The 16143-nt window shown below is 37.1% G+C and overlaps 1 protein-coding gene across 1 annotated transcript in view; it reads left to right on the forward strand.

Annotated features, from left to right (window-relative positions):
- Window positions 1-16143, forward strand: part of USP25 (ubiquitin specific peptidase 25) — a 125135-nt gene that overhangs the window by 91424 nt on the left and 17568 nt on the right. The window contains exons 11-19 of the mRNA XM_009996510.1: window positions 673-821; window positions 4907-5034; window positions 5683-5778; window positions 6061-6222; window positions 7640-7848; window positions 8792-8862; window positions 12337-12565; window positions 13904-14101; window positions 15634-15773. Coding sequence (XP_009994812.1) covers window positions 673-821; window positions 4907-5034; window positions 5683-5778; window positions 6061-6222; window positions 7640-7848; window positions 8792-8862; window positions 12337-12565; window positions 13904-14101; window positions 15634-15773 — 1382 coding nt within the window. The remainder of the gene's footprint in view (window positions 1-672; window positions 822-4906; window positions 5035-5682; window positions 5779-6060; window positions 6223-7639; window positions 7849-8791; window positions 8863-12336; window positions 12566-13903; window positions 14102-15633; window positions 15774-16143) is intronic.

Genomic DNA, 16143 nt, shown 5'->3' on the forward strand with positions numbered 1-16143 from the left:
ATTCCTGCTCCTCTGTATTTGGCTACTCTAATCCCTTACATTCTCATCTTAACTGGAGAGATCTGTAAAAACCAAACCAATGAAAAGAAACTGCTGTATGTAGGAAGCATTTTTACTGACTTCAGGATGAAATAAATTGAAATTGTAGATTGAAGTCCCTTGTCACCCACATTTCTCATGTATGAGTTTACATCTTTATACACTGTTACAAAATTATGATCTTGTTTTCAGGACAGAAATAATGAATGTACTCTTTGGTGGTTAATTTTTGCAAAATCTACTTTATACAAAGGGCTGTTTCATACCAGCAATTCCACTGGCTTTGCTTATACAATGTAGGAGTTGTATTACTGAGCTGTTATTTGCAGGAGGAGGGATTTGATTTATATTTGGAAAACTTCCCATATGTCTGTCGTGACAACTAATTTTGGATTTGCTTATTATCAATAGGTGTATAAATGATACAAAAAATGGGCTGAAGAAGAAAATACAGTATTTTTCAATATTATAAAACAATTTTTTCAAGTAACTTGTTTTCATATATTATACTTCAATTGTTCTGTAAGAAAATGTGGGTATTGTTCAGTAGACTAGATCAGATAACCTAGGATTGTTAGATTTCTTTAAATGTTTGTCCCTACAATCTGTAACTGTTTTATTTCTCATGTGAAGGTAAAAAATTTGAAAACACAGAAATGTTTGGCCAGTATCCACTCCAGGTTAATGGCTTTAAAGATCTGCATGAGTGCCTAGAAGCTGCAATGATTGAAGGGGAGATTGAATCTCTGCATTCAGAAAACTCTGCTAAGTCTGGTCAGGAGGTGAGTTAATGGCTCCTGTGGGCTTCCCTCGGGGTGTCACTGTAGTGCTCTTTACTTTTTTGTCAGGGTTCATGATTGATTTTTGTGACCATCTGCTGTGCAGGTTCTGATGGCTGGCGTAATTGGATTGTTAATTTGAGGGTTTATACCTCTTTTGAAGTATCCAGAGCATTGTATTTTCTTTATATTATTTTTCATAAAATACAGAGTTTGTGCTTATTAAAAGCTGGCACAATTAAGTGTTTATGGTGTTTGGCAAAGGCTGGTTCCCACCTGTTGCTGATATTTGATCTCCAGAGCAGTCATGGATGTAGTGTCCTGTGGTAACTGACCACTGCTCTGGCTGACTTCCTGTCCTGTGCTGTAAACAGCAACCGTGAGCTGGGTTGTTTGAGCATCATTATTCCACTGTGCCCCTGTCTTATAATTCCTTGGTACCCTAGACTTCTTCCCTCCCACTTTTTTATTGATGTTTCCCAGCATCCTTCTCTTTGCTCCTTACAGTGAGCAATTTTTCTCCTCATTGCCTAGGGTCATTGACAGATAATACTTGCTCTGTGGGCTGCTTTAATTTCCAGGAGAGCTCTTTGCTACAGCAGGAGGCTCCCAAGTGTCAGAGCATGCTGGAAGAATGAGTGGAGAGATTCAGATAGAGCCCCACTAAGTGGGGTAGGCAGTATATGATATTGGGGTGAGGTGACATGAAATTTCTTGGACAGAAGTCACAGCTTAGGCAAAAGAGGTAGTTGAACTGATGGTGGTTATAGACCAGGAGTGTGTACTCTGAAATTACCTTTCTTATTACTGATATGCATGTATATATCCAGAATTTTTCTCTAGCAGAGTAATCTAATAACCTGTGTGTTATTGATGTGGAACTACAGGGATCCCTATTGCTTGTAAAAGCTGAGGTACTTTGTCCTTACACAGCTGTTCATGTTCTATCACAGTTATTTTAAAACATGTGAAAACTTAGGAGGTTTTGTCTACTTAAGCAAAAAGTTCAGGTGTACTTGGTTTCTTGGTAGCAATCTTTTGCAGTAATGAAATTTGCTTCCTTTAATCATATCAACATGGGTTTAATCACTAAGCTTAGTGACACACAATGAAATCATCCTCCAGTATGAAGTTCTATTTTCAATTTTGTGTTATCAACAAAAGTTTTATAGCATCTCTTTTGTAGTCCTTTTTTTCTGGTCAGTCATTGTAGATCAAATATGGACCAACTAAAGCAGATGTCAGTAAGTATTTTCGAGGGCATTTACACATCTTACTGGATGTGTTCTCTCATAGGATGTTTCAGGTTGTTTTTTTTACTCCAGCATTTATAGAAGTGTCTTCTAATGAGCATGTTTCCTGAAATATAAGTGGAAGAAAAAAAGCCAACTCATCAATATCATGGTACAATGCAAAGTTAAATTTCTTTATGCAAGACAAAAACTTGTATGTAACTACTACAAGAATGTAATTGTTCATCCTACAGACCGAGGGTTGTCATGCAGTTAAAACCTATGTGCATTCATACATAAGATGTTAGTTCAGTTATAAATGCTTGACTAGAAATGTTAGACTTGGGGTTTTTTTGGGGTTAGGGTTTTTTGTTTGTATTTTTTTTTTAACCTGTAATATCAGGACAATGGGGAACAGTAGGGTAATCATGTACAGGTCTAGAGTGTTAAGCTTTGACTTCTGTAAAACTATCAGTTTTAATTACCTTGGCTTTTTAGCATGGGGAAATGAAAGTGAAATAGTCATATGACAGATTGACAGCAATGACAAAACAAAAAAGGTAAGGTGTTAAGTCCTAATCTAGAAAAACATGACGCCATTATTACCAGGACCAAGTAAATTGGTCACATTTCCCTGAACTGAAGTAGTTTATTCGTAGTGGTTGCTGCTGTTGGTAGTTATGCTTAAACATTATGCTTCAGAGATACTGCAGTGCATTGGAAGGCTTGGAAGTACTGAAGGAAGCTGAATTTCATGTAGTTTTAATGAAGTATGTCTCAGCTGAACAAAGACTTCAAGTGGCTTTCATCTGAGCTGGAAGATATCAAAGTTTAAAGAGAATAGTATTGATGTGGCAGTGGCATGTGTTGAAAGGTTTTGAAAGATTCCTTGTTTTCACCCTTGTCTCTAATGGGGTATTTAGCTAGTTATGATGATGATGATGATGATTATTATTATTACTGCTGTCATCATGATGCCTGAAAGCCTCAGCCATGGAGTATGGTGTCAGCAAGTGAGCTAACATATGGACAGAAAAAGAGAGAAAAGGAACTACAAGTTCCAAGGAACTGCAGTCCAAATTTCAAATACAGTCCAAAGAGAAGATGAAGGTCAATGCAAGTACTTGGAGTTAGAAGTATGGGGAAGATGAGAATATTTGTCAGCGTCATGTTTGAACTTGAGGACATCAGTCTTAATCTGGAGAAGAGGAGCCTGAGGGGAGACTTCATTGTTCTCTACAGCTACATGAAGAGAGGTTGTAGTGAGGTGGGGGTTGGTCTCTTCTCCCAAGTAATAAGTGATAGAACAAGAGGAAATCGTCTGAAGTTGAGACAGGAGAGGTTTAGATTGGATATTACAAAAAAAATATTTACTGAAAGAATGGTCAAGCAGTGGAACAAGTTGCCCAGTGAAGCAGTGGAGTTGCCATCCCTGGAGGTGTTAAAAAAAAGTGTGTAGATGTGGTATTTCACAGCATGGTTTAATGGGCATGGTGGTGCTGGGTTGATGGTTGATATTGATGATTTTAGAGGTCTTTTCCAGCCTTAATAATTCTATGATTCTAAGTGGTTTAGAAGAATTTTAGTGGGAAGGGTTATGGTGTGGCTTTGCTGACTTTAGCGTTGAAATTTATTGCTGTGTGAAGCTGCTGCAAGAAAGAAATCATGATTGCTTTCTTTAAAACTGAAAAGGTGGCTAATGGAAGCTGATAGGCACGAAAAGGAAAGGCAGCTCACTGTGCATGTGAAGAGATGAGGAGGGATGCTGAATTTAATGGGAGGGATGGAGAATTTAATAACATTCTGGAAATCTATTAATGTGACATGGCTATGTGTGCCAGGCAAGAGGAGAAGTGAAGAAACATTGCACTGAGATGTGCAGTGATGAGAACCTAGACCCAAATTTTGGCCATGAGCAGAGGAAGAAAAGGACTAGAAAAGACTAGTCAAGATATTTGACTGAATAGGAGAACTTGAATGCCACATCTGGACTATGGGCATTGACATCAGAAATATGTGGCAACAATGTTCACAGCAATCAGGGAAGCTTGAGTTGATTGTTAGATCTGCATTAAATGGAGAGAGAGTGTTATTTGTGTTGTACAGTGTGGAGAAAAAAAGGAACTCTAATGCTGAAATCGGAGCTGAACTTGGCTTGCAGTTGGGAAATGAAATATGTAAGGGAAGAAGTAAGGACTAAGGGTAGATCTCTACTGAATACTCAAATAAAATTGGGATTAAGGTGATGATAATATGGGTTGGTCCATGGTTGGATTTGCGGTGATTAGAGACTTAAGCAGAAGCTTCAGGGAGAGGTTGTTAGTATGAAGGAGATTTCAAAGAAAAGTATCAGTTTTACAGTGCTGAGAGAATTTGTCTAACCCAACCCAGAGTACTTGCTCATCTTTCTTCAGAGAAGGTCATTAGAAACTGTGAGTGATATCAGGTGAATGAAAGGGTCAGAAACTGGAGTCTGAGGAAACTAGTGGGAAGAGCACTTGATACAGTGTGAACAACCCGTTCAGTGACACTGGAGACTTAAAAGAGAGCAGGACAGTAGGCAAAGCATGTAGTTTCAAGCACAGGCTGCATTTAGTATGAAGGAGGCAAAGGAATAAGCCTTCTTGCCTACTCTGTGACAGATGAGCTGAAAAACTCTGATGCTGCATGGGTGACAAATGGTCCTTGTTTACAGGGAAGGGAAAAGATGGGAACTTGGAAAAGATTATGCCAATCCACACTCTAAAACAAATTTCTCCCATAGCTATGTCAGTCTGCCGGTATTGTACCATTATTACTGAAGTTCTACTATTGGAAGGCATTCATTGTGGGGTTTTCTGTTTTTCTTTTGTTCAGCACTGGTTCACTGAGCTTCCTCCTGTCTTAACTTTTGAGCTATCAAGATTTGAATTTAATCAGGCTTTGGGGAGACCAGAGAAGATACACAACAAATTAGAATTTCCTCCAATTTTGTATCTGGACAGGTACAGTATATTAAAAAAAAATAAAATAAAATCCTCGTATGAATATAAATTAAATCTCATGAATTTGGTAAAGTTGCTGGTGCATCTTATACTCACTTAAACAATGGTAGATTTCTGTTCTAGCTAGACAGGTTAATTTTTTCATGGGTTTCATCTGTTTCAGAAAATACACATGGATAACGATTGAAGGCATGCTGCTACTTTCTGCCAAAACGTCCTTGCACTTCTGTCTTTAATTTATTACTAGATAGTTGTGTACAAAAGCAAAATACTTTGGAAAAACACACTGTTTATCTGTCCATTTGGGAACGAGGGTGGAAAGTCAGATATTGCTACACAGTTGCTACTTAATGCACTTAATTTAGAAGCGTTTTAGTATGCTTGTCATTCACAGTGTGAACAGAGGTTTTGACAGATGGAGCATGTTCTTCTTTTTGTAGAAGAAGCATCTTCTGAAAGTTGTGGAAGGGAAGGCTTAATGGGTTTACCATTTCCTTCTCAGTTGTGTTTTACCGTTTACTCAGTTGTAGGTTCTAGAGCATGTGAGGGATTTTTAGCAGTAAGCGGTATCGCTGATGCGTACAGACCTAAGTTTCAATGCTGGGATACTGTGGACTGACACCTCTTTCTAAATTTAATGTTTTACAGGTATATGCACAAAAACAGAGAAATAACACGAATTAAACGAGATGAAATCAAGAGACTCAAAGAGTACCTCACAGTTTTACAACAGAGATTAGAACGGTACTATAGATAGCTATGTAAATGCAAACAGTATTATGTACTAACTCCTTTGAGCTATACACTTTGTGTAGTTATTTGCTTTGGGTTTTCTCCTTCTGTATCTCCTTCCTTTTACTGTTTTCCTTGGAAAAATTAAGTGCAGTAATTCCAATGCATGAAACACACTAGGAATGCTTTTTTTTAACTGCAGTCAACCAGAATAAACCCCTTTATTTATTTATTTATTTTTCTTTTTTTTTTAAATATGTGAGTCATGGCATTAATATGTTTTATGGTTAACAGATATTTAAGCTATGGTTCTGGTCCTAAACGATTCCCCTTGGTAGATGTCCTGCAGTATGCCTTGGAGTTTGCCTCCAGCAAGCCGGTGTGCACATCTCCCGTTGATGACCTGGGTGCTAGTGCCCCTGTCAGCAGCATACTGCCAACCCAGACACCACCCAGGTAAGGGCTACCCCCTGCTCTCCCAAGGTAAGAGGCCGGTCATCCCCCATAGTTCAAATCCAGCGGCTGAGAGAGAGACAAGGAAGCTTAACTACTCTGTTCACCAGATTAGTACAACTAGGCATCTCCTTAAAGGAATAGTGTAAAGTTCCTACTCTCTTCCTGGAAGTTTTTTTTCAGCATGACAGACTTAAATAAATGAATGAAAATGCTAATAATCTGAATTTTTCTCATGTGTTTATTAAAATAAATGTCTTTAGGTGCAGGATTACAATTTTCAAACAAAGCACAATTCCAACTACAATTCAAAATGGACAGAATAGCTGGTGAGGTCATTGTGTCCCAAAAGTCTTGTTTAAGAATCTGAATTTAGGCAGCATTTTTGTGCTGCAGAGCTTCAAGGTTTCTGGTGTACAATTAATCTGCTACTTTTTGCCTAGAAGTAAAGTTCCTTTTCTGCTTTGCAATTTACACTTCTCACTGCACTTGTTGGGTACCTGACAGTCCACTTTTTACATACAAAGTAGCCAAAGTGTCAAGGTCCAATAATGTTGTTTTTCTCATTATTGAAGCTAGAAACTATTAGTGATTAGAATGTAGCTTAAGGTAAGTTTGTCTTATGCCACTTTGCTAAGTGCACACTAACAGAGCTTTATATACTGCATTTGGAAAGTAGGGTTCTAGGTTCTGATCCAGTCAAGATGGTTGACTCTGTAGTTCAGAGGAGGAAAATTAATGAATATAAGAAGCCTTTAAAAGATTTTAAATGTCTTACTGCTATAATGTCAGAAATCGTGAAAATTAATAAGAGACGATAAACTTTTAAAAGCTACTATTGCTTATCTGGCATACAGTATCAAAAATAATGTACCTTATTCAAACTTCTGTATAGGAAGCTTATTCTGTACAAGTATGGCTTTTTTTTTTTTAGTCTGTAGAAACACAGCAGCATTTTATCTGGAGTGACATTGTCAGCTTTTAATGTTCTCAACACTTTCTGAACTCCTGAAGAATCCAGGTTCCTGGATTTGTTATTCAACAAATCTTTTGTTTATTGGATTTTACGGTCAATGGGCCGTAAGAAATGCTGCTGTGATTTTTCTCTCCGTGCTTGACAGTAGTTAGTTGTATGATGTTATTTGAAAGTGTTGAAGCAAACTGGCAATTTCAATTCCTTTATCTTTTGTAGTGGCAGCCAGTGTTGTTATTGTGCTAACATGTAGTACATCACAGATTTTTCAGAATTTACATACTAATTCCATATTGATATTGTAGATGCCTTTTCCGGGTTACACTGTAGGAAATTAGTACCCTTAAGATTTCTGTTTTCAAATTAAAAGCTTGTTTTTATGGTGTAGCTTTTGGTTTGCATATATGGTGATTCAATTTTTGTATTTCATGTTTTGAACGAATGCAGCACAATAGAGCAGCAGGGGCCTTCATCTTCAGATGTTCCAAGCACATCTCCTGTACAAAGATCAGTAATACATAAACCATTCACACAATCACGAATTCCTCCTGATCTGCCCATGCATCCAGCACCAAGGCACATCACTGAGGAAGAGCTGTCTGTCCTAGAAGGATGTTTACATCGCTGGAGGACTGAAGTAGAGAATGACACTAGAGGTAATGCCACAAGTGGGGGAATGCATTTGCTCTTGGAAGGGACTTGTGGAAATGACTTCAATGTCCATATGTGTTTTCAGTCGCTTGTGTTGTACTTCTAAACTTACCTCTAGCACATCGGAAGGGAAGCTAGAGATTGTAGTAGGCTGGAGGTATGTAAACTGAAGAAGCAAACTGGGTGTTAAAAGGCGTAGATGGGTGTTTCAGTGCAGGCTTCTGTGTGCATAGTGCTGGGGACAGTAGAGTGCAACAGAGATAGGATACATGCCGAGAAATTTCTCTGTGAAAAATGCAATGGAGAGACAAGTGCCAATCTCTTCTCACAAGTAGCAAGCAATAGGATGAGAGGAGACAGTCTCAAGTTGTGCCAAGGGCGGTTTCAGCTGGATATTAGGAAGAAGTTTCTTCACAGGAAGGGTTGTCAAGCACTGAAATACACTGTGCTTAGGGACATGGTTTAGAAGTGGACTTGGTAAAGTTAGCTTAGGGGTTGGACCTGATCATCTTAAAAGTCTTTTCCAACCTAAACAGTTCTATGATTCTCTTGTGTCTGAGCTGTCGGTGTGATAGTGGCTTGCCCCATGGTGTGACTTGGCACTCTGCAGGGGAGTTAGGGTACAGTCACCCCTTCTATGAGGGAAAATTCAGCAAATTTCTGAGCAATGTTTTTTTGGAGTGGATAGCGCTTGTGGTCTGTTCTGTTGATCTGAGGGGAACAAGGGAAGCAGTTGTGGGGTGGGCTTATTTGAGCTCTAGGAAACAGGCAGTGGTATATCATTGATCAGTCTGCTTCATCATCTGAGGTTTAATATTTAGCATGTGGGTAGATAAAGATGTATCAAATGTGAAATGTACCTTGTTTAAGTCTTTAATGAGAAAAAAATAAGTTGTAGCCATGTGCAATTATGCTGTCTCATGGAAGAGAGCTCTTTTTTCTTTTCAGATTTACAGGAAAGTATATCTAGAATACATCGGACAATTGAATTGATGTACTCTGACAAAACAATGGTTCAAGTAAGTACAATTTCAGCTTGAAATAATTAAAAATAGATCTTTTTTTGTCACTTCTAGTAAAGTTCTTACATGCTTATAAGAACTTTAAGAAAATAGAGCAAAAATACAGTTACATATAATGGTGTGAGAAATTTATTTGGAGAGTCATAATGGGTTTTGCAAACCTTGTAATTATTCAGTCAAATGAAAGACAGTGTTACAATGTTTTACGGTTAAAGTAACTTTGTGATGAAAAGCCCAAATATCTTCTATCTGATCCACTTCTTGACTTAAATGCAGAACTTAAGGTTTTTGTATAGTACAAAAAAATTTTCTCACCTCTATTTTGCCATATTGCTAAGTAGTCTTATGGTTTTAAGGTGGCAAATCATTAGACACAATAAACTGTTATTTTTATACTTTGATGCTTATTGCCATTGTGTATTGCAACTTCCATACCAGTATTATGGAATTCAAGGCTCCTGCTTTTTTACTTTGCAGTTAATATCATTGTTTTTTGTTGTGTTTTTTAAAATGTCTGGATATCTAGTATCGGTCACAGCCCTGACTATTAGTTTCAGCTGCCTTTTAAGGAGATTCTAATAGTGTGTGTTCTGAACAGCATCGTTTTAATTCTTTACTGTGAAGTTATGGCTCCTCTGGTGCTTCTTATGTTCACATACTGATGTTCACTCACTTTGACAGGCTTTAAGTTTTAAGGATTGCTTCCTCTGCTACTTTCTATTAGTAAAAAGAATTCTTTTCCTTCCAAGTAAGATCTGTTCAGCTTACATTTTTCCTTGAGGTATGTTTTCCTTTTGTTTATGGCTTGTAATAACTCCTGGCAGCTGAACTCTGATGGTAAGGATTTCAGGTGAACTTGCCTAGATGGCTGGCAGGCTTTTTTTTCCCTGGATACTTGTGTTATAACAGGAAGGCTACATACTACATGTCATCTAAAAGTAAAATTAAGTAATTTTTTTGATCTCTCATCCAAATAGCATACCTGTTTTGGGTTAGATGTTGTAGGAGGAGATTCCTCTGGATGGCAAGGTTATTAGCCATCATTACAATGGAAAAAAGGAGATTTCTTGTTAAAACAGTTTGTCCTACTACAGGTTTGTATAATGTAGTCTAGTTTTTTTGGGGTTTTTTGTTGGTTTTTTTTTCAAAACCAAAATTCCAGAAATGGAGGATGATGAGGATAGTAAATAGATTTGTAGAAGAGGTTCCTGTGCGTGCCTGAAAGTAGTGGTGTGTGTTAAGTGATTGGTAGGGAGCAAGTGGGTACTGAACCCCATCTGAAATCACAGGTTGGAAGGGAAGGCTGCCCTTCTGCAGCTGAGCTTATTTTGTCCCTGTGGCTTTTTTGGCATAGTAGGAAAGGAGGTAGGTTGAGGTAGCTGTCTAATTTCCCCTGTCTACCCCTGCATGTGGGCAATTGCATAGATTAGTATTGCCCCTTTCGCTGGGACCAGTTTGACAGTATTGATCTTTTCCTCTGAATTACACAATTGAAGAGCTGAAAGCTTTTCCCTTGTGAGTTGATAAAGTATGGGCACATAAAACTAGACTTCTTAAAGAGAATGTATTAAACTTGCAGGATACGTCCGAGTATTTATATTAACTATTTAAGAAGCTCTTAATCTTCTCTTTGCACAGTCTTTGATTCTAAGGAAACTACAGTTGTCCATAAAAGCCTTGTCAAATTCTCATATATATTCTCTTATTTTGACTTGTCCTCCTGAATTAGTAGATTTCATCAGCTGCTTATTTGATTGTTTCCCTCCTTCTGTGCACTTACTGTGGAGAAATTACACACCTGTTTTTCCTATGGGGATTTGATTTTTCAACTTTGTATATTTGTTCTGTAGCTACATGTGATGTTGGTGAAGCTCCATCTCTGATTTATGAGGAGTAAGTGTAAGCTAAGAAGCTTAGTGCCAAGTGTTTACTTGTGTTGCCCTGTACTGTTAAGTACTGTTGATATAATGACTTATCACAAGAGATGCTTGTCAGCACTGAATTTGCCTGTCCCCCAGTCACAGACCTTCCTGGATGCTCAGTATAGACAATTGACAGGCTATCCTCCAGAGCTGGAGGAGAGGGTAGGGGTCCTCAAGCTGACCCGGTTAGCATGGTTTTAAGTAAAATTATTTAAATTCATCTGGGATTTTAATGACCTTTTTTAGGGTGAGGAAGTTTTATTGTTGAAGTTTAAAGAGACTTTACTTACCTTTTTTTTTTTTTTAAATCAGTCAGGATCTACATATGTTTATGTGCATATGCATGGGCTCACAATCACTTTAAGAAGGGTTTCACGCTGATTTGATAACTGATGTTAAAAACCCCAGAGCATTCAGATTTAAGGACTTGCTAGGGTTTCTTCTCTGTATACTTCTTATGTTTGGGAGATGTACAGTGCTGTTTGGTCTCAGGGATGACGGACTGTTTGATTCCAGCTGCTGTGCAGTCAGCTTTACAGCACTTCCATAGAGCCTGGGAGAGAATGGTCAAGTTAAAAATAACTTCAAGGAGTTTCTCAAGTCATAGTTACATATGTATTTATGGCTAATGCTTACTGTGACACTCAACTTATATTTACAATAAATACTTAGTACATCTAATGTTAAATACACCATTTATGTACAGTCCAGACTGCAACACTAGTTAAAGAAGGTTTCAGGTTTTTCATCTTAGCTAAGCTTCAGTCATACTATACATAGCAGGGAAGATGAATTTTCCCTGCTGTTTCAGCAGGGTAGAATGAGCTGATCGCCAAGATGCTTGTAAAAGACTTGGAGGTGAGGAAGCATTCATTCTGCTTCTCTCTCATTCAGATTTCCAGCTACTGACATAGAATATGAGTTTCTCATTCTTCATACTTATCCCTGAAGACATGTAACCTGAGATACTTTTTTAAGTTGCTCCTAAAAACTGCTATCTTCTTTCTCTGTCTCAGGAACAGGTGACCTCTTCATGCGTTCCATCCTTCTCTTAACAATGTTTTTAATGATATATTTAAAATACTGGAAAACAGTTGTATTCCTGTTTAGTACTTTGAATTTGTATATGACTTTCCAAACTTCAGGACAAGTTTACCAGGCCAGAACTGGAGCAAATCATAGACAGTCAGGGCTGACATACTTGAGCAGTTTTATGTAGATACAGAGGAAATAAGAATATTAAGGAATTAAGAAAAGAGGATGCCTAGCAGTGAAGACAGCAGAGTAGGCATTTATGCTGTAGAGTCACTATTTTATTTTAAGATCCCTTTTAACTAGTAGTCGTAAGTAAGATAGTTCAAAGTCCTTTTGCATAGTTTGTTGCTAATTTTCCCTCTTGGTTTTTCCTCTCTGTCGTGTTTTGAACCTCTTAAACTTTATTTTTCTTACTTTTACTTAATGGATCTGTTATTGCTGGCAGATAGTAGGAACTAAATACTGGCAAGGAGTGTTTCACATTTTGGTTTTTGTTTTTTGTTTTTTTTTTAAGGTTCCTTATAGATTGCATGCTGTCCTGGTTCATGAAGGCCAAGCTAATGCAGGACACTACTGGGCATATATTTATGACCACCACCAGAACAGGTGGATGAAGTACAATGATATTTCTGTGACAAAGTCAACTTGGGAAGAGTTGGAACGGGACTCTTTTGGTGGCTATAGGAATGCCAGTGCATATTGTTTAATGTATATCAATGATAAGGAACAATACTTGATACAAGGTAAAGTTATGAATATGTTTTCTGCATCATATGGAATAGTTGAAAATATTGATAGAGCAAGCTTATTTCAGATGGATTTCTGGATTTTATAAATGTTTTTAATACTTAGTGAAAGTTGTGTTTATGCTCATAACTGTTAGATTGTTTTTGTGGGTGGAACAATTGCTCTTCAGCTTTCAGGTTAATAAAAATAATACCAGTGCTTCAGCATTATTATGAGAGCAAAATAAACTAAGTTTGTTAATTTTAGCTAGGTGATCACATGTTCAGAATTTTGAAGATGTTATTTCATTGAGAGTTAGAAAAGAAATATGGAAATACAGTATCAACATTTTTGACATTAAAGTCCTCATGTAGCTTTTTTCATAACCTTCAGAACTTTGAACTTTATTGGAGTATGACAACTTGAAGCTTTCTGCAGTATATTGAAGTATGAATAACTTAGCCTTACCAACCACACATTAAACCAAAGGAATACATGGACTGGGATTATTATTTTTTTTTCAGTTCATGTATTAGGCTTGTACAGAAGTGGTTGGTGAGAGGATTAGAGATCTCTTAGCATGAGTTTTGTGGAGCCTGATAATTATGACTAGGAAGCTGACTGAAAGTGGACAGAGATTTGATAACAAGTGGTGGAAAATTTTCATGTTCTTGTTTTTTTCATACAAAGCTATATTGCACATTGATTCAGTTTTTAAATGAAAATTTATATTAACCTTGACAGTTCTAGCTTGCCAGATTAGTAGTGGAATTGCAGGCACAGGGTTTATGGATAGGAGGACTGTCTAACAAAGTTGGAGGCTTTCCTGCTGGGGAACAATTACAGCTTATTGATCTCCTGGAATCTGGGATACTCCTGCAGAGACCAATCTCAAAGCAAAAAGGAAAATTGTTTCATGTAGCTGGTGGTCTTATCAGCTGACTATCCAAATCTCTAGGCTTGCTGTCCTTCCCTTTTCTGTTGGGAGGTTGACTTGTGTCCACCTTCATATGGCAGTGTTGCAATCAAGCTCTGTTGGAGTTTTTAGTCAATTTATTATTTTTTTTTAATGTTCACAGTCATAGGATGGTCATGGCCTAAAAGGTTCACCTTTCGAAATGGTAGTGATCTGATGGTGCCCAAGAACATATGGCCCGAAGACTTCCAAGAGCTGTAGACCTGTGTCTTGATAGCAGTGTCCTAACGGATAATAAAATCAGTGAAAAGTACAATAGTTTGAGTGTTCTAGTGCTGTACTGTATGTTTCCAGAAATTCACTTGAGGAAACTTGTTGAACCTACATACTTATCCTCTATTCTTTCTTTTTCTGAAATTTGTATTTCATGTTACCTCAGAGGAGTTTAACAAAGAAACGGGACAAATTCTTGTTGGAATGGACACGCTGCCTTCTGATCTAAGGGATTATGTCAAGGAAGATAATAAACGTTTTGAAAAAGAACTTGAAGAATGGGATGCAGAACTCACTCAAAAAACACAGCAAGAGAAGTTGTTATCTCAGATACCCAGGGCACCAGCACCCTCACCTGCTCCAGGTTAGTTTCTTCTACCTGTTTGTAAAAGGAGAACAACCAAAAATCACTGAGTCTTGTATACATTGTTTTGCCGCTTAAGAAAGGATGAAAAAGTTAATTTGTGTAATCTTGAATTAAAACTGTTTACTTGGCTAAAGTAACTACACTTGAAGTTTAGTCTATGGGGTGTTTTGCATTTTATTTTTTCAAAGAAAAAAAATACTTATTGCTTCTTCTGCCTTTTCCCCACCCAGTTGTGCTTAGCTTTTACTTAATATTTGTTTTCATACAAACTTTCGCATTTTAAGAAAAGTAATTATTAACAGGTCTCAACAGTCAGTTTTGAGAACTCATTAGTCCATAAGTGATGTGTAGTCTTCTGTTCAGAGTGATTGAATAGAAGGCCAACATTCTAATTTTAAATTAGAACAAAATTGAGATCTGAAGGGAAGAATAATTTATTTAATGTCATGTATTGAATTCAGTTTCTTAAGAAAGCCCCCACTTAAGAAATCACTATGGAAAAATGAGGGTGTTAAAACTGTGGAAAAAGCTCTAAACATCAACAGTGAGGCCAATGCTGTTAGGAACTGAGCTAATAAAGAACATTCAGTAATCTGACTATGCAAATGCCTTCTTTAACAAAGTAAAACCTGTCAGGCTTTCGCTTACACCCACCTTTTGCCCCATTGCAGAAGGCTGTATGTACATTAAGTGAAAGATAACATGACGGATTTGTGTAATGAGACTGCTGTCCAGATGTTCTCGTTGTATTTGAATCATTAGGACAGAGAATATATTTTTTAAAACTGTCTGTGACTACAAATTGAATGTAAGAAGTGCAGTGATTTAATGATATTTCTCTTTTGGAGAAACTCTGTGGAGGGTGACTCAATCTCCTGTATGTTTTGTCTTCACGAACACTGAGACTGGTTTTAGTTCTTTTGTTAGTAATGGAAAGCACTAAATGAATGTTTACTAGATTGCCAGAATTTGCCTTCATCACATAAGGAAGATCAGACACTATTTAGGCTAATCAATTTTACTGCTCTTGAGTGGGAAAGACTTTGATATTTCTCTAAAGTCAGTAGAATATAATTTGTTGATTATTTTGTGAAGTAAAAATACTTCTGGCACCCAAGTGGCTGAAGGCAATATATAAGTATGTAGGTAATAAAGACCCATATATTGGGTCTTTCTCTCACAGAAAGGCCAAGTAGAATCTTATCTTTTTTCTCAGTCATTGCCCATTTGATTGATGAACACCCCTTAGTCAAAAGCCTTATGGTTCTATAGACAGGACAGGTCTTTTGTTTCTAATGTAAAATCATAGGTCCATTTATATGAAAATTTTAAAAGTGAAAGTTTATGAAAGTTTAAAATTACTTGAGACACAGACTGGTGTAGAGTTCTGTTTTTTAATAGTGTGACCTACCTGCATTTTCCATGTGGGTTATGTTATCTGTGAGAAAGTGATCATAATAAAATTAATCAATTAAAAATTCATGCCTACATTAACATACAAAAATTGTTATTTTATTTGTGTCACAAAGTTCAAGCAGGAGAACCAGAATATTTAGAGCAGCCATCAAGAATTGATATTTCAAAGCACTTAAAAGAAGATTCCGTACAAGCAATCAATAAAGCTTTAGCTGAACAAGAAGATAGAGGTCCAGAAGCTATAATGGATATGGTGAGGATATTTTGAAGCTTGAAATATTACTTTTGCTTTTATTCTGCAAGTAGAAATGATATAATATCTGATAGAAGGGAGGGGAGGGGGTGTGGAAACTTGGAACTGAAAACTGATGCTTCTTCAGGGGCTGTCCAACACTGACATCCATCCAGAAAGTGTGTACTGCAGTAATGGTTGTAGTACAAGAAAAATACTAATATGGATGTTCTCTATGTGATTAAAGTACTTTTCAAGAGTACAGGATTTTATTCAAATGACAATCGTGTTTGTGCCAACCATCTTTTCAAAATGTTGGATGGTTGCATTTGTTTTTTATGAGTAAGGCATTGACATTCCATGTAAAAGACTTGAACAAAATAGTGCTTTA

This window comes from Chaetura pelagica, unplaced genomic scaffold (assembly GCF_000747805.2).
Source record: "Chaetura pelagica isolate M959 unplaced genomic scaffold, ChaPel_1.0 scaffold82, whole genome shotgun sequence".
NCBI classification, from domain to species: domain Eukaryota; kingdom Metazoa; phylum Chordata; class Aves; order Apodiformes; family Apodidae; genus Chaetura; species Chaetura pelagica.